Source organism: Polypterus senegalus, chromosome 7 (genome assembly GCF_016835505.1).
Source record: "Polypterus senegalus isolate Bchr_013 chromosome 7, ASM1683550v1, whole genome shotgun sequence".
Classification (NCBI taxonomy): Eukaryota; Metazoa; Chordata; class Cladistia; order Polypteriformes; family Polypteridae; genus Polypterus; species Polypterus senegalus.
Genome location: NC_053160.1, coordinates 145,027,033 through 145,052,053, shown reverse-complemented (window position 1 = coordinate 145,052,053; position 25,021 = coordinate 145,027,033). Strand labels below are relative to the sequence as shown.

Sequence of the window (25,021 nt, the reverse complement as noted above, 5' to 3'; positions counted from 1 at the left end):
ATTGTCTTCAGCGAACATTTTTTCCATCAACCGATAAAAGCTGCAAGTTCAGACCCTAACTGAATTAATTTTGGAATTGAATTCCAAATCAGGTATATTTTACTCTGTCTGGATTGGGGACTAAGACTGGTTCCTAACAAATCTCACCACAAAATAGACTGTTTCTAATTCTGTTTGCTTTCTTTATCTTTTCTGGCTCCACAACGTAAACACAAGATTCATTTTACTATTAATGACTGGCATGAGCTACTTACTGATTACATACAGATCTGAAAATCACTGAAATACATCTGAAACCTTCTTCTGTCCTACTCAAATATATTGACCTTGCAGTTTACCTGTTACTCCTTTTATAGAATATACTATTTTCCATGATCAACATCACAATTAATTTCATGGTATTCACAAGAAATTCTGCTATAGCCTTCTTATTGTTGCAACCTGTTTAGTTTCTAGTCCAAATTAGACAGTCCTGGATGAACTCAATTTCTTCCCCTCATTAATCTCCTCTCTCTCTAATCCTTTTATATAATGTTTTAACATCCATGATAAATCACCAAATGCATGGCTTTTTTACACTCCTCTCCTCACTTTACTTTTATTGACTGTAGAACCAACTGGACAGAACTCTTCTTAACTTGACTTTCTGCAAGTCTTCTTTTATAAAAATCATGAAATTGGTCCATCTTTGATTTGTACTCCATTCCACTCTGCATTGTAGAGAAAAAGGAACACTTGGACTATTATTTTATGGCTGAACAGGACTCAGGTGTTTCAGAATCATATCATTTTTCAGAAAATGGCAAGTAAAGTTCAGTTACATGACTTTTCCAATGACTTTCAGTGACAGCTTTCTTTTACATGATCTTAGTGATTTGAAAGCAGTGTGCAGCAAGCTCCTGTCAAGTTGATCGCCTAATGTGACATACCCAACAACTCAGTCCAACTAGACTTCAACTCGTTATGATAAAAACAAACAGGTCTGATTTTGACTTTAGTCAGGGGGACAGACTGTGTATGCATGAGAACCAGCAACCAATAAATGCTCAACCAGAAGTACATTGCATAGAATGCAGCTATGAGAAATAAGGAACACAGGTGTTTTGAACCTCCCAAATAGAACAGAAGCTCTTCAGCCTGATGCCTCATTGTTTGTGTTATAAAACAAAATGGGAAAAAGAAACAAGGGCTGAGACTGGCTAAACTTACCACAGCTATTAACCCTTCATATAGTGCCTGCTCCATCAGGGGTTCTGGACATCATATACACAAAAGTGAAGCTTGTCTATCTAATGTCTCGTTTTTTACATACCATAACTAAATAAAAAAAAAAACGAATTAACTCTTTCAGGGCTGATGTCGACTTTTGTCAAAATTCAGGAATAGAGGATGGTAATTAGCTGTAAAGTGCAACAAAACTCATCCTTACATTTTAGTTTGACTCTTTTTGCTAGAAGGAAAGTAACATAGCTTTGTTGATTTAACCTCAATTCCCTACACGTGCACGAGTAGCAAAGAGCAAACAACCTCTAAAATGGCACCAACATCTGGTGAGAGACCAAAGTGAATGTGCAAAGCAAAATATTCCATGGATGTTTTACATAATTTCATTGAATAGGACGCTGACTTGTCGGACTCCAAGTTGGATGCAAGTGATCTGGAGATGGAGATCAAAAATAAAAATGAGGCACCAGCATCATCTGATTGGTCCCTAGGTCATCGTGGTGCTGAACACTTTCATGTAGCTGATGCGCCTACAGCAATGTTTGCATGTGAGGACCACCACTTATGATGACAAGAGGTACAAACCAGATTACATCACACTGCAACCGCCACCCAGCTGTTGTGCAAAGGCTCACCATGCATTCCTGCTGTCCCCAACATAGCCACTGCCACCAGAGATGCCAAACATGCGCCAACAGCAGCCACAGCACATAGCAACAGACGTTTTATGTTGACTTATGTGTGAAACCATTGCTTTGTGTGCTTTTCAGAAAACTGTGTTTTTTGGAAAAAATATTCAGTCCTCAAAGAGTTAAGGGCAGGGATTGCTGCTGTTAGCCCTTCGTACAGCAGTGGCATTGTCAGGCAGCATGCTATTGGCTCTCAGAAAAAAGGGTTGGACATGACAGGACTGGGAGATCGGCTCTCAGCTGGTAAATGGGTTGTGATTTTCAGTTGTGTAATCTGACATGGTGCAGCGACAGGTTTCAGCAATTGTGGTTGGTAAGGCCTTGTTCACACGGGCGTTAAAATCGAGCGTTTTTGCGTCAGAAGCGTCCGTGAGCGGATCAAGCGCCGAGTGTTTTCTACACGTAGGAGTCAATGAGAGTGTTCACATGGGCTTTGGTGACGGCGCTTGTCCGGCTGCGCTTATACGCATCAAAAACGTTGCATGCAGCTTTTTCTTGGCGTTCAAAACCCAACGAACGCAAGGAAACCGCTTCTAGTTCGTTTTTTGCGCGTTTATTTTACGCTTCGGAGGAGGGGGGGTGTGGTTATTTCAGTGCATAACACCGGTGTAAGCGCACACTCGACTACTGTTTCCTTACCTCAAAGTGACAAGTAGTCTCTCTTTGGGGCTAACACCAAGTCGCATATTGGTTGATCGGCGTGCAATGTGGCATTGCACCAGCTGCAGCAGACAATCAAAAGTGGAAACCGACATCCGACAGTAATTAAAAACTTGCGCGGAAATTTTCGCATTTCTTCATAAAGCACAAAAAAACTTCCTTTAACCCGACGTTGTGCAGTCAAAGGATGAACCCAGTAGCGGCGGCGATTTTTTCCCTCCCTACGTCGCCGTATTACGAGTATTTTTAAAACAAGAAGATTAATATCTAACATAGCAAAATGGTCCATATTGAAAGGAGGCACCTCAAATAAAACGACAAGGGCTTTCATATCCAGTTCCCGACACTGCCTCCACAGGTTAACACACAAACTACAATTTGGGCTGCAGGCTGGCGTTAGACAGAGACAAACGAACGCCGGTGTAGAAGTCAATCGATCGCCACCACAAAATGCAACATAAACGTCTAGGACGTTCAGAGCAAGTTCGTTTATCCAAAAACTTAACGCCCGTGTGAACAAGGCCTAAATCTGGCAAAAAGTTGCGTAATATCATATCGGCTTTACATGAAGTTCATCTGATGACAGTGGTGTTAATCAAGATTCGTGACATCTCTACAGACTGGAATTTATGTTGCTTAATAGGACAATGGTAAAGAGCATAGTTAATAGGATAGTGGGGGCTGTGCTCGGACCATTACTTTTTTAATGTATTTTAATTCAGGACAGTACATTTACAAAACATTTTGATAGTCCTCTTACAGTAAAATAAAGAAAATCAACAGTTTTGGAAATGTTACTCTGATACTGCCATGACAGTCAACAAGCCATGGAACAAGAATTGGCTCCTAATTAAGAAACTCGTTGGAGTGAAATTGGTTGGAGTTTGAGGTCCTGTTGGCTAACTTCACATCTTATTTCGCTTTGGTTGCCATTTAAGGAAAAAAATGAAGCAATTTGGAGGACTGCATCTTAAAAAACAAGTCAATTAAAATGAAGGAAAAAGAAATTAATTAGCAGCAAAAACTGGTCACTAATTAAGAAAAGTGTCAGAATTAAAACCTGCAGCCACAGTAGCACTCCAGGACTGGAATTTGAGGAGAGAGAGAGAGAGAGACAGAGAGAGTTTGGGACCATTACACGACAAACCACCCTGGGATTCCAAATTAGGACCAGTTGTGACACCTCAGCACCACACTACTTCGAATGGAATGGAAGTGTTGTTTGTATACAGTGGCTGGAGTGCCAATAATGCCACCAGCCTGCAAGTTTTCCCTGCAAGTTGATGGTCTTGCTTGCGGGGCTGGATGCAAGCTAACATCATACCCAGGACTGAGCAATTGCAGGTTAAGGGCCTTGCTCAAGGGCCCAATGGAGTGGAATCACTTCTGGCATTTACACGATTCGAACCGGCAACTTTCCAATTGAGACCCGTGTATTAATGACACAGACTCTGAATAAGTTAGTAAAGTTGTGAATAGGCAGATTAAAGCAATGGATAGCAAACCCTGATGAAGCAGCAAAAGAAAATTTGAAGACTTTGGCAATATTTATTTGGAAAAGGCAGTTTAATGTAGGCAAATGCAAAATTCTACATGCAGGAAGAAGAAGCATAAGAATTCACTTTATTGGTCAGGCACACTAATGTTTACTATGAATTATCAATAGTACTGGTCCAATATCTATAAAGATAACACAGAATACAAAAGATAAATATATGATGATAAATTAATAACATATGATGTAGCATATAAGGGCTACATATAAAAATAAAGATACTGTGGTAAGATTAAAATGTCCAGGCAGTCTAGTATGCAGCTATACATAGATATTGATTAGAAGCTTGGTCCTGATTAGTAAGAATTACTGCATGTGGAATAAAAACAAGATGATAATGTTAAAACATTATCTTGAATATTTTCTCATAAGAGACTAGTTTAGTTTTCACATCTACACATAAAGACAAATTGGAGTATAAAAATAAATGATTATGTACTATAAGGCCAGTGTCTTTGCAGAGTTTGCATATTCCCTCTTTGCTCCTGTAGGTTTTCCTGAAGAGGTGCATGTAAGGTTAGTTGGCATTTTAAAACTGTGTGAGCATGTGTCCCAACCTGCAAGTAAACTTCTTGTATGGACTTTATCAACCTGTAATTGTCTAATTAATTTTAAATTTCTTTTATGTAAAAATTGACTTTGTATTTCTTATTATTACATAGATTATTTTAGCAGAAGAGGCTTTCCTTTTGCAGTTGCTGCTCCAGATTTATTAACAGTTTGCCACAGCTACCCTGCATTACTAAAGGATGTCCAATTCAATTAATAAATAGAAATAAATATAGCAAATAAGGTTATGACTAAAATATGATGAAAAGTAAAGTTATTTTCTTTGACAAATAAATTAGATTGTAGTCATTTTATTTTGATTAACACTAAAGCAAGCAGTGTGCCTGAAATGTCACTAACACTAAAACTGAGAAGGGCTGTGTCAGCATACTACTGAAAGAGAAAAAAATAAGCATACATGTAGTTTAAATCCACGCTGAAAAGTAAAAAGACTCATTATGTTTCCGCTGATGTACAAACACCAAGTGTTCTCGTATCTTCCTTTTCCATATTGAAATAAACCTTTCTTTTTCTCCATTTTTTCCCTTAGTTTGAACTATTAATGCTGGAATGCATCCCAGTTATGTACGCACTGTCACTTATGAAAATGCAAGCAGCCTGGCTATAAGCCAAAAGTGAATGATGCAGGGTCCTCTGTTGGCGGCAAAAGAAATTTAATACATTTATTGTACATTATGAGTACATAATTTTTTTTAAGTAAACTTATTATCTGTGTTTACTGTTATTAGATACTTAAGCAAATACATGTTTGATTTTATAACAGCACACCATATGGGTTTCAGTAATGGAAAGTATAAGATAGACTGAACTGTGAGAACAAATACAAATGATGACTATTCACACAATTGTCTAGCAGCTTAACTATTAACCAGAAAAAGAAAAAGGTCATCTTAACCTACATGCACAAAAAAAAATTATATAAGGAACCTATTATGCTATTTGAGAAATGTGGTGTGCCAATGTTCTTTGTAGCTTTTATTTTAGTACATTTATTTTATTTTTTTTCCTATTGTCTAGTTCTTTTCTTAATGTTCTATGGATTATAATGTCCTCATCTTCCCTGACTGAACCCTTTGCAAATCTGCTACCCATGTATTTAAATTACACTTAATTCCCTGGGTTTGTCATCTAGTGTGTGTGTGTCATAAAAAGCAATAATCCCAAAAAACACAGCATGTTCAGATAAAAGGGACTCACGCATGCCCATTACAATAAATAAAATATATGTTATTTTAATACTAATGTTTTATAGCAGTTTTAACAGATTTAACAGTTTTAGTTTTGACTGTATTTGGAGATTAAATTAGAATTCAATATGTCACTTTTGTAGATTACTGTACTGCTCACTATGATAGGAAAGTATGTAGTGAATCAGATGGAATTACACAGGAACAGTGCTAGGAAGTAACATGATCTCTCTAAGTCCTAGTGGTTGGAAAACAATAATCTCTGGCAATAGAAAAATGTATTATCACGTTTTTATGACGGTGTGGGTCAGCTCCACACGCACAATTCTCTTTTGGGAGCCTCTTGAACCCAACACCATCGATAACGTAACCGGATGAACCAGGCAGATGAGGAGAAAACACACACAAAGCAAAGGGGTAGGTGAAACCGGAGTCAGACAGTGTTCACGTGGAGGTTAAAATCAATCAAATAAACAATCCATTATAACAAGGTTAAAATTACATGGCAGGAAACTAACCTTAAAAACATTGAGCCATGATGCGCTCCTTTAAACATTGATGTCTCCTTGACCTAACCCTAAGCAAGTCCTTACAGCCAAGGAGGCGCCTAACCAGCAGTTTAGTCCAACATTCTGCGCTGCTCCTAGGCTCAGGCCCCTGTAGCCGTCTATGGCTCCCAGCAGGGCACCATACCAAGCCTCCGACTGCTGCTGCCAGGCTCACATCCCTACGGTCCATTGTCCCCACGCAGGATGCCTCACTGAGCTTTCCAATTCCCCTGCAGCCATGCTGCCTTTCACCCGGACTTACATGGAGTCGCTCCAACTGAGCAGTGCCCGAGTCATTTCAGTTCCCTAATTGCTCAGCTGGAGTGTCCATCAGCCCCTGAGCGTCAGCTGCATGTTCCCTCGAGGGACTTCTTCCTGCCCGTCTGATTTATTTCTCTCTCTCTCTCTCAACCACCAGCACTGGTTCTCTCTCTCTCCTGCCTTCTCTCTCCATCTTTCAGCCTCTTTCTCAGATTCTCTTTTATTTTTGCTTCTCTCAATTTCTCCCCTTTCTCATGCAGGCTCTTTCTTATATGCCTCCATGGGCGCAGCATCTCAATCATGCACCACGGGAAGCCAATGAAGAAATTGAGACAGATTGCACTGTCACATGCAGATGCGTCTTGTTCCAGTTACTCCACCAATCCCCTCAGCTGCATGAACATGCACACCCACAGAGAGTGAACTGCCCAGTTCATTATTTATTTATTAAAACAGCCACCCTTTCCTGACCAGCTATATCACAATCTGAAAATTCACTGACAATTGGCACTTGTCCCATCAAGAAAGCTAAGAACCTAAGGGCACAGTTATTCCAGGTGACAAGAAAAGATAAGTTGTAGTAAAGGATGGCTGACAAAAACTGAAGAGTTTCCTAAATCTGTTGTTGTGCAGCAAAAGAGTCCACTATAACATTTATAGACCTCTACTGGTCATTGGGAAGTACAGGCTACACAAAGAAGGTCTATACCTCTAAATGTCAGATTGGTTACAAAGTGTTAGGCTGCGAAAGGGAGCTCTAGGCATGTAGCCCAGGGCCTCTTCACAGCCCACATTACCGTGGAGGAGTTTTCTGGGGTTGTCTTAAAAATCGTCTCAAACTGGGATTGTTAAGTCACCCTTTCTACAGACAAGGATTTACAGCACTGAAAATGAGTTAGTTAAAAGTATAAAGTAGTTACCTAGGACAAAATCAAAAGCCATTACATGTATAAGTTCTGATTCAGACAATGATACATCTTACCACTCCTCCAAAGTATTTCCCTGCATTGAAGTCATTGAGGCTGTGCAGCTCCAGATAAGTGGCTCCTAATTCCCTTGCAATCTGGAGACCCTCAGAAGAAGGAATACAGTTTCCCTTGTCAGAGGCACAAAGGGGACAAGTACAAGAAGGCCCGTCATCTGTGATTAAAAAAATAATAATAATAACCTGGTATTGATGACCACAGCACATGATAATAAAGACCTTAACAAAGATGATAAATTAATGTGCCACACATTTCTCTTCTTATATGCTTGATTATGAAATGACAAATCTCCAGACCCTACCAAAGTAACTAATTAGTTTACATTTATATACAAAACATAGGATGACCTGAATAAAAACAGCAGCATTTCGGGTGCAATCCACAACTCATGGTGTAGCCTAAACATTTTAAAATAAAAAGACAGCTTGCTAGAAAAGTTCTGTGATTTGATTTCTGTGTAAATTTAATTTCCTTCTTATTTAAATTTAACTTGATTTAATATTAATTTATTTAAACATTTTATCCTTAAAAACAACAGTGAACACACAGAAAAACAGTTCACTTGATTTAAAATATTTGCCCTAAATTTGAAGTTCTAACTATAAATATATTTTAATTCATAGCTTCTTTTTCAAAGGTAAGAATTTAAGATCAGATTTGATTCTGTGATGGTTTTAAGAAAATAAATTTCAAGGAATTAATTTGCAACAGTCTGTAAGTGAAATTCTGGGCATATCATGAGCCAGTTGAAGCATTGGTATAAGCACAGCTAAGGATTAAAATGTCAGTTCTCCACTTTTTCATAACAAGCCAAAACACTAGGCTAAGTTATTTGTCTCCAATTTTGTCTTTTAATAAAAGTGTTAGTTGAAATATAGGATTCTTATCAAAACATAAAAAAAGGCTGAAATTCTTTTGGAGACTGGATATTCTAACAGAAAAAAGAATAAACTCTCCACACAGGATTTAGTTATAAAACAGGCCTAGACACTACAAGTTTTTAATTATGTACAGTACGTTCTTTACAATATTGTTTCTCTACAGCTTATGCAAAACTAGAAAATTGGGCAGTTGAGTTTTTAGTTCATATATTTTTCTTTATACTTCATGAAAATGCAGTTTGAATCAAATTATTCTACAGTATTTCCAGTCTGCAGATAATCTGAAAATACTACCACAGGAGTCATTGTTAGGATTTAGAATTAAGACTTGCTCTGTTCCTGTACTTAACTGTAGACATTAGCATCCAGTTAAGTGCTGATGATGCCAAATCTTCTTTCCAACATATAAAGCCATTAATGGTGTCAAACTTTTTCTTTAGCAGAACATATTTACTTCAATTTCAGAATATATCTACATCACACTTCTACTTATAAGCCCATTGTGCTGTACATTATGACAAATCTATCCACCTAATGTTCTTGACTTTATGTAGGTCAAGACCAATGTGATTTAAGCCAATTAGGTTCAAGAAAGGAATCAATGCTAGTTCAAGTATACTTTAAAATTAAACACAAAAATTAAATGATCAAAATTACACAAAGCACAATGCTAAATAAGTGTCATGTAATAAGCATATAGATAGAAAGCAGATTTAAATGACAGAATCGGCTCACTATTATGTAGGTTTAGCTAATGGAGTGACCACTCAGTGTGTATTTGGAGGTCATTTTATTTTGGAAAATAACTTGAGTATTAAAGTAAAACATACATGTGCATTTATTATGGTTTGCTTTGTAATTAATTCAATTACAGGCTATTTTAATGAGAGTATAGTATATTTTATAGAATTTCAGTGACAACTATGTTAATAGGAACAGTATAAAATAATGCTTTTTATGTTCAGCCCTGGGGACCCTTATGGCTACAAGCTTTCTTACCAACCAATTCCTTTTTTAAATTTAACACCTAACTTAATTAAGAAAACTTTTATTTCTTAGTTTCAATCAATCAAAAATTACCAGCCAGTTATAGTAAATGTTTACTGAATGAAACAAGAATTTATTGGTGTTAGATAGGTAAGATTTTGTTCTGTTTGCTTTTTAGTATTTTATTTGTTTAATGTTCTGGGGCCTCATGTATAACGACATGCGTAGAACTCGCACTATAGCATGGCGTAAGCACAAAAGCCGAAATGTGCTTACGCACAGAAAAATCCAGATGCAGGAATCTGTGCGTACTCCAACTTCCACGTCCTTCTGCTACATAAATCCCGATCAGCGTGAAAACTAACGCTCGTGCACTCGCTTTATGTAACGCCCCAACCCCTCCCAGAATTATGCCTCTTTGAATATGCAAATCAATATAAATCGCTCTTAAGCTCAGCCTTCTGTGAAAAGACAATGGGAAAAGCACGGGGGAAAATATAAGAATTTCAGCGAATACTAAGTGGAGGCAAAGGAAAAACGTACTATTTGTTCAAATAAACCGTGGTATAATCAACAAAAGGAAGTTGATCGAGTGACATAGCGTGTTGGAGAAACTTGAAAACTCACGTTCACAAAATCGCACAGTGCCGGAAATAAAAAAGACGTCACAGTCAAAGTCGCCGTGAAAAGGTGAGTTGTAGCCCACTGTCTGAGTGTCATATAAAAGATTATTAGGGTACAGAGAAAAAAAGGCACACAGTGGGGAAAAAGCACGAAATGTCAACTTCAATCTCGACATTTCCACTTTAATCACGTAGTTTATTTTGTCATTAAAGTAGAACATCATAAACTTCATCTTATGCACGGTGGATGGCCACGTCCGTTGCAGACACTGCATAGCCACCTCGTGCTCATGACACAAGAATTTAACTTTTGCCGAAGTTTGTTGCTGCGTTTTTAGCTGTATTGTTATTTTCTATTTCTGTTTTATATTCAATATACAGTATACTGGCTTAGCCGCCACTGCAGTCCTTGCTTTTCTTTCCTCAAATAACCGATCGCCACACAATCAGCTCTGTAATAGAAGTTAAGCCATCTGTAAGCTTAGCACCGATTCTTCAAAACATTTAAGGAACATTGAAATATCTTCGTGGTACATGTTTAATTATTTTATCCTTCACAACACTCCCAGTGAAGAATCTAGATTATTTAAATTAAGTTAAAGTTTTATCTGTATAATTTAATAAACATATTTTGCTGCATTTCACCTTAAAAAAGATATCATCATCATATGTATATACGTGCTTTATAAAGTGGCTCAGGTTGTGCGATATTATAACTATAGTGCAAGTTTACAGTGGGGTGATTGTACTTATAAGTACAAACAGTTCTACAAGGAGCAATTGATTGAGTGCATTTAAAGCTCTTGGGATGAAACTGTTTCTGAACCGCGAGGTCCGTACAGGAAAGGCTTTAAAACGTTTTGCAGTGGCTGAGACAGCGTGTCCTTGAAGCTGTATCCTGATAATTCTCTTTCCGATCAGCTGCTGCTGTGATTCACACTCAGATACAGTGATATAAATACTCCAAGTGGTGCAGTGAGAGTAATATGGAAAAAGATGATCCACTGTGGCAACTCCTAACGGGAGGAGCTGAAAGAAGAAGAAGAAGGAGAAGAAGGAGAAGTGAGAGTAACAACGCTAAAGCAGTTATGGTATTTGGAATACTATGGCTGTTCCCTGAACCATTATATTGTTACAAGTTAATTACAATAAGATGCGTTACAATAATAAACAATATGTGGTTAGTTTCAGTGTATTTATAAAGCCGCGTCAGGAAAATAAAAGAGTAACCACACAGGAACAGTAGCACTGCTTTGACGCTGGGTGCCGCCAGTCTGCAAAACCGAGCAGAGAACTTGCATACTACAAGGTATGAGGTACCGTGGAAAAGTGCGTGGCTTTACGGCAAGTGTAGGTTTTATACATCGCGATTTGAATGTGGAAAAGTCCTTACGCAACATTTCTGTGCATACGCACCGTTTATACATGAGGCCCCTGGTTACTTGAATCATTACTTACCAATAAGCGCACAAGTTGGTAACACTGATACAGCTGCTCGTTAACAATAAGTGTCATTTGCAATGGTGTCTGCTTTGCTCATCATTAACTGTCAATATTCAGATACAATTATTGAGAGCAAGCATCTCAAAACCAGTTAGTTAAAATATAATTAAAGAGTTAAGAATTTAAAGATATGAGAAAAAATACAAGAATTTTGTAATTCTTCTAAACATACTGTAAATCTCACATTACTACACTTGTCTGTAGGCAAAATAAGACAATAATTAAAGGTTTAAACAATGAGACCAATTACATGTGCAAATATCTCACTGATTGTGAAAGTGGTGGGAACAAAAACTAGCAGCCACCGGGTGGTGTGTCCATGGCTTTACTTGATGAACACTGGTATAAAATATGAAAAGCTTTAACATTATTTAATATGAAAATAAATACATTTGCATTTTACTTATTTTTTAATTACTTATCTAATAATTTATACTTAATACAAAGTATAAAGCACTGTTTTGTTCATTAAAACTGACTGAATTACATAATATACTGTACAGAATTATACTTTCACTAGGGGGGTAAGCCCCCTTGGCGCCTTTGGCTCCCAACCCCCAGTTGCGGTGTAACTCGTCCTTCAGGTAACTAAATAACTTTAAATACAAACACTGGTGTTATAAATAGATTTTTTTTTTAATAGTTTGTTCCTGTGAAAGAAAGTTTACTTGATCAAAAATAAAAACCACAACTTTCTTGATATTAAAAACTACGACTTTTTGATATTTTAGTTTATAATTTAAAAACGGAATAAGAATCTGAAAATATAACAACATCACATTAAACTTTGATAAATTCTGAAAAGAATGATACCAAACATATATATGTAGGTTTTAAAATAAGCCCAATTTAAAGCGTGACAAACAAGTCACATAAAATCGTCGCACTTTTAGGCTTAGGATTTTATATACAGGGGGTCCTCGGGTTACAACACAGTTCTGTTCCTACAAAAGTGATGTAACCAGAAATTTGGTGTAAGTCGAAACACACTCCAGCCTAAGTCAATTACAGTACCTATCTTTACAAATTTGCAAAATCATAATCTAGAACATAAAAACACAAAATCTAAGCCTCAGAAAAAGGACATAAATATACTGTACTGTATGTACACTGTACTGTAGTAACAGAAAAAATGAGTGTAAAAAAATCCTTACCTTTATCCCTTCTCAAGTCTCAATTTTTTTTAAGTTTTTATAAGAGTGAGTGTTGTAAACTCGAAACATTGTATGTCGAGACGTTGTAACCCGAGGACGACCTGTATATATATATATATATATATATATATATATATATATATAGAACAGATATCTGCACTAACATGCAGACTTTTAATGTAAGGTACTTCAGTCTGTAGTTGGGAAAAAATATTAATAACCTTTGACTTGATGGCACAGAGGCACTGTAGTTAGCACTGGTGCTTCACAGATTCAGCTCGTTTGGTTCGAATCTCATGCTTGGTCATTGAATGTGTGGAACTTGCATGTTTTTTTCCTTACCTGCATATTTTTTTCTCCCATGTTAGATTAACTTGCGACTGCAAATTTGCTTCAGTGTCATTTTATGTATGTCCTGACATCCCCTGCTGTGGAATGTTTCCTGCCTTGTGCCAAGTGGTACTGAGATTAAGCTGGGTTGAAAATGTATGCATGCACAATATGTATGTTTTTTCATCAATAAAATTTATAAATATGTAAGGGAATATTATATTTTTATACTATTCATCCATTTCCCAACCCGCTGAATCCGAACACAGGGTCACGGAGGTCTGCTGGAGCCAATCCCAGCCAACACAGGGCACAAGGCAGGAACCAATCCTGGGCAGAGTGCCAACCCACCGCAAGACACACACAAACTAGGGCCAATTTAGAATAGCCAATCCACCTAACCGGCATGTCTTTGGACTGTGGGAGGAAACCGGAGCGCCCGGAGGAAACCCACGCAGACACGGGGAGAACATGCAAACTCCACGCAGGGAGGACCTGGGAAGCGAACCCAGGTCTCCTAACTGTGAGGCAGCAGCGCTACCACTGCGCCACCATGCCACCCCTATACTGTTCATTTAAAATTTATTTTAGTTCAGGCAAAATAATGTTAGCAAATAAACTCTCTTATATTATTAATACAACAGAATGAATTATTACATTCTCCCACATAAATTAAAAGTGAATGTGGGATGATAAAAAACAGACACTTAAGACTGAGTGTTTCTGAGTGAGTGTGGATTACATAATGTTTTTTTCTATTATTTAATTTTATTACCTTAAATGATGCCCCAAATTATTAAATTAAGACAACACATTTTAAAGGTAAACTGAGGAGATGGCCCCGGGTCCTCCCTGTGTGGAGCTTGCATGTTCTCCCCGTGTCTGCGTGGGTTTCCTCCCACAGTCCAAAGACATGCAGGTTAGGTGCACTGGTGATTCTAAATTGTCTCTAGTGTGTGGGTTTGTGCATGTATGTGTGTGTGTATATGTGTGTGTGTGCCCTGTGGTGGGCTGGCACCTTGCCCAGGGTTTGTTTCCTGCCTTGCACTCTGTGTTGGCTGGGATTGGCTCCAGCAGACTCCCGTGACCCTGTAGTTAGGATATAGTGGGTTGGATAATGGATGGATGGACATACAAATACTGGTCTGCTTTACCCCAGGCCATCCATCTTTAAATGGGACTGATAAGACTGTACCTTGGGCTGAGAATGGAGGAAACCCAACACCATATAAACATAATACTCTTTGATAGTATTTAGGAATTAATAATAATCTATCTACTATGATTCCTTTTGATGATTTTGATATCGAAAGATTGTAGAGATATGCTGTAGTTTGTAATCATTCAAGTCATGCCAGAGTTATTTGTTCAATTACAGAAAATTCTAATTGTCTTCCCTCAGGAAATTACTTTAATACTAGGGGAAGAGGCCCCCTTGCGCCTTCGGTGCTAAACCCCCAGTTGCAGCCAGAATATTAGTAAAATCTGTAAATGTATAAAAGAAAAATTATTTATTGGAGTCAAAAATCACGAAATTCTATAAATATGTAAAAGAAAAATTAATTAATATTTAACAGAGCAAAAATCATGAAATGAGAAAAAAATATTTACTCTCTTACCGATTGGAGTATTCCCGTTGGAGTATTCCACTATGCTCAATGCACGACTTTCTTGATATTTTAGTTTATAATTTAAAAACAGAATAACAACCTGAAAATCACATTTAACATCACATTAAAGTTTGATAAATTCTGAAAAGAATGATACCAAACATATATACTGTATGTAGGTTTTAAAATAAGCTCGATTTAAAGCGTGACAAAAAAGTGACATAAAAACATCACATAAAATCGTTGCACTTTTAGGCTTGGGATTTTCTATATATAGAGTAGATATTAATGAAAATATGCACACTATAAAATGTAAATATTTCTGAAATTAAAATGGATTGATTTTAGAGTAAATAATGTGAATTGAAAGACCTCAGTTCAACTTGTAAGTGCCACACAGGATGAACAGGCATCCCGACCAGGTGAGGAGAAGGTTCCTTACCCAGACTGGAAGCCCCAAGTGGACCAACAGGCATCCTGGCCAAGAGAGAGAGAAAGAAAGGTGCTGTACCCAGACAAGACTCCCCATATGGATGGACAGACATCCCAGATGAAGGAGAGAAAGATTCTTCACCCAAACTGGAAGCCCCAGGCAGATGGACAGGTGTCCTGGATGGATATATTTGGAGTATCTTCCCTTCACCCAGGGCTGTTTATTCCCCTAGGACACTAGATGGCAGGGGCCCTGGATATCAATGCCTGGTCTAAAACTAGTAGGGCATGCTGGGAAATGTAGTCCGGTAATGCAGCCCTACTGGGGTCTGTGGGTGCTGCAAGAGGGTGCTGCAATTATTGGGAACTTCCATATGATCTGGAAGTATTTCAAACAGCCAAAAGCCCTGGCACCAGAAGTACAGTACTCGAAGGTCCTCAATAAAAGGGGCCGCACTGCTTTGTCCAGGCTAGTCAGAGATGACAGTAAGGAAGGTAACTCTACTGGAGGAGAGCAGTGCAGAAGAGACAACCTGTTTTGTGCTTGTGTTTACAGGGTATTTGAAATAAACACCCTTTACTTGAACCCGGACTGTGTTGGTGTGATCGTGTTTGGGGCTCACTGGCACCTCTTAGTCTTCACAAACTCCAGGTAAGGCTGATTTTTGATGTGTGTGCCAAGCAATGATGTAAGTGTTATGCACCGACATACTTGATCAGCATAAGTATAAAGAACTTTTTTCATGAATATTCACTATTTGACCACTTATGGAATTAATAGTTTTAGTGAGCATTAACATTAGTTATCAAATAAACCAAACATCATGCAGAATTCAAGCAACCACCATCTAGTAAGTTAGTATCTGTAAACATGTTATTCTGAAAGGAGAATGATATATCAAACTAGTTTATTTATTAAATGAGAGGTTTTAAGTTGTACTAGGCAGGTGCACAACTTCTAAAACAAACTTTCAGACATTTCCTGCTTTCCTGAACATTGATCTTTTCTTGAACCAGAACTGAGTGTCCTTTACACTTGATTGTATCAAGACATGATGCTGAATAGAACAAGTGAATCTGAAGCAGTTCTGAAAGCTTCTAAATACAGCCTGGATCCACTGCATGCTAACCTGCAAAGTTCATACCTCTCTGATTATTACTTTATCTCTTCAATTAATGTCACCTAATTACATATGGCACAACAGCCTGTGATTGTCACTGCTGACACCATAATCACAGTATACACTACATGTTTGTGAGTGTAATATTTTCCCTGCAGTGTCACTCATTACACTTTCAACCAAACTACTGTTCTGATTTTCTTTTGATACGCAGGTACTTCTTTACCAATAATAAAGATTATACATATGTTTTCACCATAAGAAAATGCTATCACAGCACTCTTGATTATACAGTACATCATCCTTAAAGCATGCCTTACATTAAAGACATAATAACTACCAAATCATTGAATATAGAAAGAAAAATCTGCTCAAAATATGGGGTCAGCATTAAGCTCTGCATAATAACTTCTACGAAAACAAAACAGTGCTTCAAAAACGTGTCTTTTAGACTGAGACAGTGTCCTAAGAAGAGGTTCATGGACCTAGATGTGATAAGATGCTTGAAGAGGTACATTTTGTGCCTGTCCAGAAAAAAAACTATCAAATGATTAACACTCTTCACCCTGAAGTGCCTTCAAGCTAAGTAAAGGTTATTCAGTAAAGAATATCAATTTCTATGATTCAATGATTATTGAGAAAAAATATTTAAAAGAAACATTAGGATACTTTTAGAAAGAGAATAAATGGGCAATAAAGAATCAACAAGCTCCTGGAACAATAAAGAGAGAAAATAAGAAGTTGTTTAATGATAGTTAATCAAAGAAGCTTGTAAAAGTCTGAAAAGCATCACAATTTGTGATTCTTTATGGCAGAAAATAAGTTATCTGCTTTGGACATTCAGCAGATACATGTATAAAGTGAAGATTCTATTAATTGCAATGAAAACAGAACAGAAAGGCAACTCATCCTTCAAACAGGAAGGGTTAGGCTTCCCTCTCTCAGAGGTAATACCTGAAACTTGGCTGTCTGCTAAATGTTACATCAAAAGAAGGATATTTAGACAAACTGAATAACTGTTGATCTAAACAAGGAAATATTGTTTCACCCAGAAGGCTAATGTTTAATTTTTATCCTACTTTTCAAGGTGCAAAGAAAGTGTCAGAAATTACAAAAAGGGAGCCTTTTTTAATCCCATGGAATATCGGGTGCAGGCCAAAATGGCATTGTTCTTTTTCCTTTAGCATGGCATTCAGACTTTCAATTCAGGCACAGGCCTGTCAACTGAATTCTCTTAACTATAATATTAACATTATCCTCCACCTTACCAAAAAGCAAATTCCCTAATCGATTTAAAATCATGGGTTTCTTTGTAAAGAAATGATAGAATTAGCCTCTCCTGGTGTGCACTGTAACCCCATGTACTGTATACAGATTATTAATTAATACAGAGTATTAATTACAAAAGAGTGACACTCTTCCTCGTACCTCTTAGATTCTCAGATGACTGCCTTGATAATGCCGGAAAGGACAGTCAGTCTAAACTTACCTTTGCAAGTGTTGATGGACATTCAAATGTTTGGACTCACACACATCCAAGAACACAATTCAAACATGGAATCTATTTCATACAAATTAGAGAGCAGGCAGCAGTGCCCTCACTATTTGCATCTGCTTTCTGCCTGTGCTAAGCTTCAACCTTGCAGCAGACTATCCATCCATACATTATCCAACCCGCCTATTGTTTATGGTATAGCTCTCAACAAAAAGGCATCAGCACCATGACATGAAAGCTTTAGGATAAAAGACTACGTTGAGCCAATGAGGTAACAGGAATCAGATCACAGATCATAGTAATAAATGTTGCACTTACTGTTCTGAGGATAATGCTTCTTGTATCCTCATAGTTAGGGTATGCATTACTGATTATTGCTGCTACTCAAGCTAAAGCTGCCAGTGTAAGTGTAAGAAATCTTTAGCTTCTAGTTTCTTTCTACAGATTTTACAGGAAAAGAAAGCCAGTTAGAACAAAACCTCCTTCGGTTAAAACTTGCTTCTTTATATTGTCTTTGTGATGATACATATCCATACTCATAGAATGTAGGTAATCAAGAACTTAACAGGAAAGATAAAACGTTTATCCTTTCTACAGGTTAACAGACAAGAGACCCTACAAAAATTTCTTAGAATCCAGATATTAGCCTCTCCTGGTGTGCACTGTAACCCAACATTTTGCGCTTTGACTTGCGCGGCTTCACTCCATCACAGATTTTATATGTAAGCATATCTAAATATATATCACAGATTTTTCACTGGTTCGCAGATTTCTGCGGGTAATGGGTCTTTTAATTTAAGGTACATGCTTCCTCAGTTGGTTTGCCCAGTTGATTTCATACAAGGGACACTACTGGCGGATGGCTGAGAAGCTACCCAATCAGAGCACGTATTACGTATTAAATAAAACTCCTCAATGATATACGATATGCTTCCCGCATGGTGCTTCGCATACTTAAAAGCCCGAATAGCACGTATTGATTTTTGATTGTTTGCTTTTCTCTCTCTATCTCTCTCTGACATTCTCTGCTCCAGACGGAGAGGGCGTGAGCAGAGGGGCTGCTCACACACTGGCTTAGAGGATACAGACTCTCCTCTAAAAAATGCTGAAAGACTACCTTCACATTGCTCCCTTCCTTGCAGCTGCTTTGTCGGGCAGTGCTTCACATACTTAAAAGCCCGAAAACCACCTATTGATTTTTGATTGTTTGCTTTTCTCTCTCTGTCTCTCTCACTCTCTCTCTGACATTCTCTGCTCCTGACGTGCACTCCTTTGATGAGGAAGATATGTTTGCATCCTTTTAATTGTGAGACGGAACTGTCATCTCTGTCTTGTCATGAAGCACAGTTTAAACTTTTGAAAAAGAGATAAATATTTGTTTGCAGCATTTTGAAGTCACTGTCTCTACAACCTCCTGCGTTTCTGTGCAAATCTGTGACCCAAGCGTGACAATATAAAAATAACAATATAAACGTATGGTTTTTACTTCGCGGATTTTCACCTTTCGCAGGGGTTCTGGAACGCAACCCCCGCAATCGAGGAGGGATTACTGGTAATATGATATTTGTAACGTCTAATATGTCTTATTTTCTCTTATTTTGTCTAATATATTGGGTAATACGAGTGTAATGGTGACTAAAGGGTGTTATTTCATGTCTAGAGGGGTCTAATAATGTTAAAAAACATATGTAGAAGGTAGTAAACAGGTTTTCTATGCTCTAACTGTGAAAATATTCGATTTATAAATAAAGAATCCTACTTTGCAGAAATTCATTTATCGTGGTAGAGTCTGGAACTAATTAACCGCGATAAACGAGGCCGACTATATACCAAATTAACATAATTCTGGACCAAAATCACTGAATTCCTATCAGACAGCCTTGGTGTCACAATGCCTCCTAACCCATTAACAGCTGCGTTTGGTGTAATCCCAGATGGGCTGAAGTGGAGAAGGACAAATTGACTGTAATTGCCTATACCGTGCTACTCATACATAGACTTGTCCTGCTCAACTGGAAGAATCCCAGCCCACCTGTTATAAGTCAGTGGGTAACTGACGTTCTATACTATTTGAAATTGGAAAAAATCAAATTCTCACTTAGAGGCTCTGTTCATTTTTTTTTTATTTATGGCAACATCTACTTAAAATTTTAAAATAAGCATTTTTATCAGGGAAAAGGATAATCTCACTTCTTTATTGTTTTGAAAGATTTGTTCTTGCTTGTTGGCGGCCTCTCTTTCTCTCTGTGGGTGTTAAATTCTGGTTTGTTAAGCTTGATTGTATGTAATGTTATAGTCTTCAAATAAAAAGTATAAAATATATTTAAAAAAATAAATAAAAAAGACTAGGTCAAATGAACATGGACATTCCACTGCGGGATTACGCCATGGTCAAACAATGTGGGGTAGTTACATTTCTTTGGGAAGAAGGAGTGAAACAAGCTGAAATTCACCATAGATTGTTGACTTGTGTATATCAGTAAGATATTTAGGTGTCCATTTTATGCAAACGTTTTAGTAAACTCATCATGCACTATGACATGTGCAGATCCACAGCTTATGTCCAAATGTACAGCAACAGCAGACAAGATTCTACTGTACATATGTCTTCTCTAATGAAGATATTCACCACGTCGATATAGGCTTGTCTGTGCTATGTTGATGGTCAACCAGATCGAGATTCACCAGGTACACTTGTTCTTTGTTCTTCCAAAATTAAGCCATTTTACACATTCATAAACTTTTCTTTGAGTCATACGGTTTCACTTCTCTACTGAATTAACATCATTCAGAGAAAACCAACTGTACAAACTTTCAAGACAACAAAAACTCTCTCTCCCATTTCCTATTTGTTGCTAAATGTCCTACAAGCGCGCACACTGCTCTGTATTCCTCCTCCCATTAGTGAACCTTTGCCCCAATATATTCTCTCGACTCTTAACTGTAAGTGTTTTTTGTCATGATGCTTCTTTAAATCCTAGACCTTTCCTAGCCTTGTGGCATGCAGCATTATTCACATGAAAAAAAACACAAAGAGGGGTACAAAACAGCTTTGTATACAAACAAAATCAGCAGCAACACTTATTCTGTGGTATTCAAACATTACTTTACTCTCTCCATTCAGTAAAACTAATGTCACATTATGTGGCTTTCAGTCATGGGATATGTCAGTCTTGCCAACCACAGTTGCTGATCTCATCGCTGGACCCTGTCAGTTTACATGACTGGTAATCTCTGGGCATATCACATTTAGCAGTCGAGTGCCAAACTTCAGGCACAGTCGTGCACACCCCTTTTACTAACAGCCAATAATGTCTTGCCTGTAGGAGCTGGTGCTGTACAAAATGTTAAACAGGTATGGTGAGTTCAACTGCAATCTCAGCTGTTTTTATTAAGTTTTCTGTTCTGTCATGTTACATAAAAATGAGAAATCAGACAAACAAGCTTCTGTTCTGTTTGGGAGGTCTAATACACCAGTGTTCCTTATTCCTCGTCACTGCATTATATGTATAGAGTACTCATTAGTTGTGCGCACGGAGCCCACACCTACATCTGTAAAGAAAAATAAACCTGTTGTGGGAGTGAACCACAGACTAGATCCACTGAGTTGCATGACATGACACATTACACGATTTCTTCCAGGCCATGCACTGCTAACTGCTCTTAAGATTATGTAAATGGCTACGACTGAAAATCGCTGGCATTATGTGACAGAGTTTGAAATTGCTATATGTAATGGCTCGACAGCTTCAGGCCACAGGTCTGGTCATTGTCTGTGTGGAGTTTGTATGTTGTTTTTTTCCCATCTGGTTACTCTGTTTTCCACTAACATATCAAATATGTGTTTGTAAGATTATTTTAGGTCTCTAAAATTTTCCAGTATGTGTGAGCATATGTGTGTGCATTAGTGGATACCCTCTCTATGGTTGTTTCTTGCCTTGGACCCAATGCGGCTGATATAGTTTTTGGCCCAGTGACCCTAAACTGGACAGAGCAGATACAAGTAATGTACGAATAACAATAATTATTAGTACAGGCTCCTACAGCATACCCATCACTATTACACTACAATCACCAATTTACATTGTTGACTCCTTCCATAAAGGTTCCATAGATGAAATGGTTTCTACCATATTTGGGTCATTCCATCAGCATGAATTAGTAAGAACTTAAGAGTCATCACACAGACAATGTTTTTCTAATCCTTCAGTACTTTGTTGCTTATTCCACTGTAATTTTGCCTTCCTTTTTTCATTGACAGAAGTAATAAAGTAGGCATATTTGCAGATTTTATTATGCTTCTTTTGGTACCACCATTAAACTGTCGGTTGCCCGTGGGCTGTGTATTACTTTGTCCATTTCAACCACTGTTGGCCTCTTTCATAAATGATCTGTTTATCACCACAGGTCCATCAGAACTGGTTGTTTTTTCAGTGGAGGCCTATTCTTGATACAGCTCTAAGCTAGGGTTCCTATTTTTAACGCACTTAAACTGACACTTTTCATGCCCATTTTTATACCACATTAAAAGTAACCTAAATCTTGTTTCTTGTCCATTTTACCTTTGACTTGCAAATATACATAAAATATTGGAATCAGCCAACTTGCTTTAAATAACATTGCCTGTACAAGTAATGCATTTTTTTTAATTCTAGCTAATGCCATTCGGTGCACAGCAATATTGTAAGAATTCCTAATTAAATATATCAGATTATTTCTAAATAGAGGGCAGTATGGTGGCACATAGGATAGACGGCTACCTCACAAATCCAGTAACCTTGTCTGAATCTCTGTCAATTTGCACATGCTTATTTTTATGTGGTTCTTTCTCTGGTGACTCCAGTTCCCTTCATACACCACAAAAACATGGCCACATTCTAAATTCTAAATTGGCCAAGTGTCAGCACATGCATGAATGTGCCCTTTTAAGCTATTACAACTGGTTGTATTAGTATTGTTGGAATAGTCTCTAGCCTAGACTATATAGTTTTTTTCACAATCTTTTCCAGCAAAATACTGGCATTTATCTTGAGATTTGTGGCTTTGGTGCATAGTTTAACTGTTATGTCTCTAAATGTACATGCACTTTAAGACAAATGATTAACTGAGTCCTGTTTACAGCACAAGTTTAGAGTCCTTAATCAAGTAATTTAATATTCCGCTCAATAACTCTGCATAATCATTATTAAACAACATAACATGTACAATATCACCTTTACTTTATGATAAGGATAGAAGCTATTCCAAGGAAAAGCTGCGTCTGGAAGCAGTGGTTCCATTTGCAAGGAAAATGGCACAGGAAATCAGCATTGCAAGTAATGCAGATTATCAGGTTTGCATGTCTGTTCTGCTAATATGCTTCCCTACTGAAATAATCACATAAGTCTAGACCATGGTGACCTTGGTCACTGTTGATACTGTTCCTACAATGTGGTAAGAGTACAATGACAAAATGTTAATTTTCGAGTAAACTGTGTACTTCACAGTTCACTTGTGAAGTAAATCACTTGTACTTTTGTGGTCAGGTGGTCAATAGAATGAGGCCTACATGGATATAAGAATGAGACCACGCTTAAGCTTCCTCAAGTACTTCTTTTTGTACAAGGAATGGATGTAACAAATGTTAAGGTATCTATAAAGGTCCCGTAGGTGTTATAATTAGCAGATAAGTGAAACAATGTAAGTCATCCTCATTCCTGTAGGAAATTAAAAAAACATATAGTAAATAACACTTGTAGGAGTGTTAATCAAAAATGCTGAATCATGTTAATTCTGCTTTGCTTCAGCTAGGCTTATATTCCCTGGCTTATATTTACTTTCCTCTATTGTGCCTTCTCTGTTTATTTATTTTTTTATTTTTCATATGTTTACTGTAATTATGTATTTTTGATAATATTGTTCTCTCTTTGTTCCTTAGTGCCAATGTGTTATGTTCTCCTATATTTGTTATACTTTATGGGGTTGACCCCTAAAGAGGTGTTTGGCCACCCTATTATGTCTGGAGTGTGCTTTGATGTAAGTAATGATTTTTTTAGATTTTGCTTTTGTTTTACTTGGACTTGCTTATCTTGGACTGCCTTTTCAGGCAAATCCTTTTGCCTTATTTGCCTTTTTTGTTCCTGTATAATCCAAATCTCACTGAACCATTGAAGGATGGTCCTTCATCAGTGACATTAGGGGGACCGTGCCTTTTTGGGTTAGCCCTACAAGGTACAAAGAACATAGGAGAACACAGAATAATACATAGATAATAACTAATAAACAGAACAATATTAGCAAAAACATAATTACTATACATAGCAGAAAAATAATAATTTAAAATAAACAATGAATACACAGAAGAAGAAAATAAATATAAGTCAAGGAACAAACCCTTGCTGAAACATAACAGATTCCTTGACCTTCCAAAACTGAGTAGTACTGTTCCTTGCCATTTGAATGAGTCCTCTTGCCTTAAACCCCTTCCCTTCCTGCTCTATATAAACTATTATACATTCTAGATACTGAGAGCTTTGTCTGGGTTTAGGTTTCTGAAAATTCTGCTTTGTCAAACAATTGCTGACGCTTTTCTCCCTCACATATAAAGAAAGGTTTACAACTTATTGGGTTTTTTTTCAGTTATTTTATACTGTAAAATAATTAATTCTTTGAAGGGTGCATTGGCTGAATTACTCTTTAAAACATAGTGAATAAAATAAAACACAATAAATTATCTCTGAAAATGTACTTATTACTAGCTTACAGAGCAGCATGAAATATATACACTACTTTATAAATTTAAGTTGGAATCAGACAGGCAGATTACACTCATGCCTGACAGATTAACTTTAAGTGATGCCCCACACCCCTAGAAAATGTTTGATTTTTGCCCACACCCCATACAAAAGTAATATCACATTTTAAGATAAAAAAGTCAAATTTCCAATTTTTGAACCACAAATTGAACTGCACAGTGGGTGAACAAGTTGAACTCAAAAAAATATGCTTTGAACTATTTATATGCTTTGAAGTGCATAATTTAAATTTAAACTGAGCAATGTAACTTTATAAATCTCAATAATCATGTAAATGTCTCTGGGAAGCTTAGACACACCACTGACAAGCTGGGGGAAGAAATGGCATATGATTAATGATCGAGGAATTTAGGGGATTGGAGACCCCCATGAAGCAACGGGTGCCAGCGTGCCGCTAAGCAAGGAAACATT

The 25,021-nt window shown here is 37.3% G+C and overlaps 1 protein-coding gene across 2 annotated transcripts in view; it reads right to left on the bottom strand.

Annotated features, from left to right (window-relative positions):
* Positions 1 to 25,021, bottom strand: part of rhobtb3 (Rho related BTB domain containing 3) — a 154,287-nt gene that overhangs the window by 99,807 nt on the left and 29,459 nt on the right. For both annotated transcript variants that reach the window (XM_039759374.1, XM_039759375.1), the window contains exon 4: positions 7,677 to 7,834. In XM_039759374.1, coding sequence (XP_039615308.1) covers positions 7,677 to 7,834 — 158 coding nt within the window. The remainder of the gene's footprint in view (positions 1 to 7,676; positions 7,835 to 25,021) is intronic.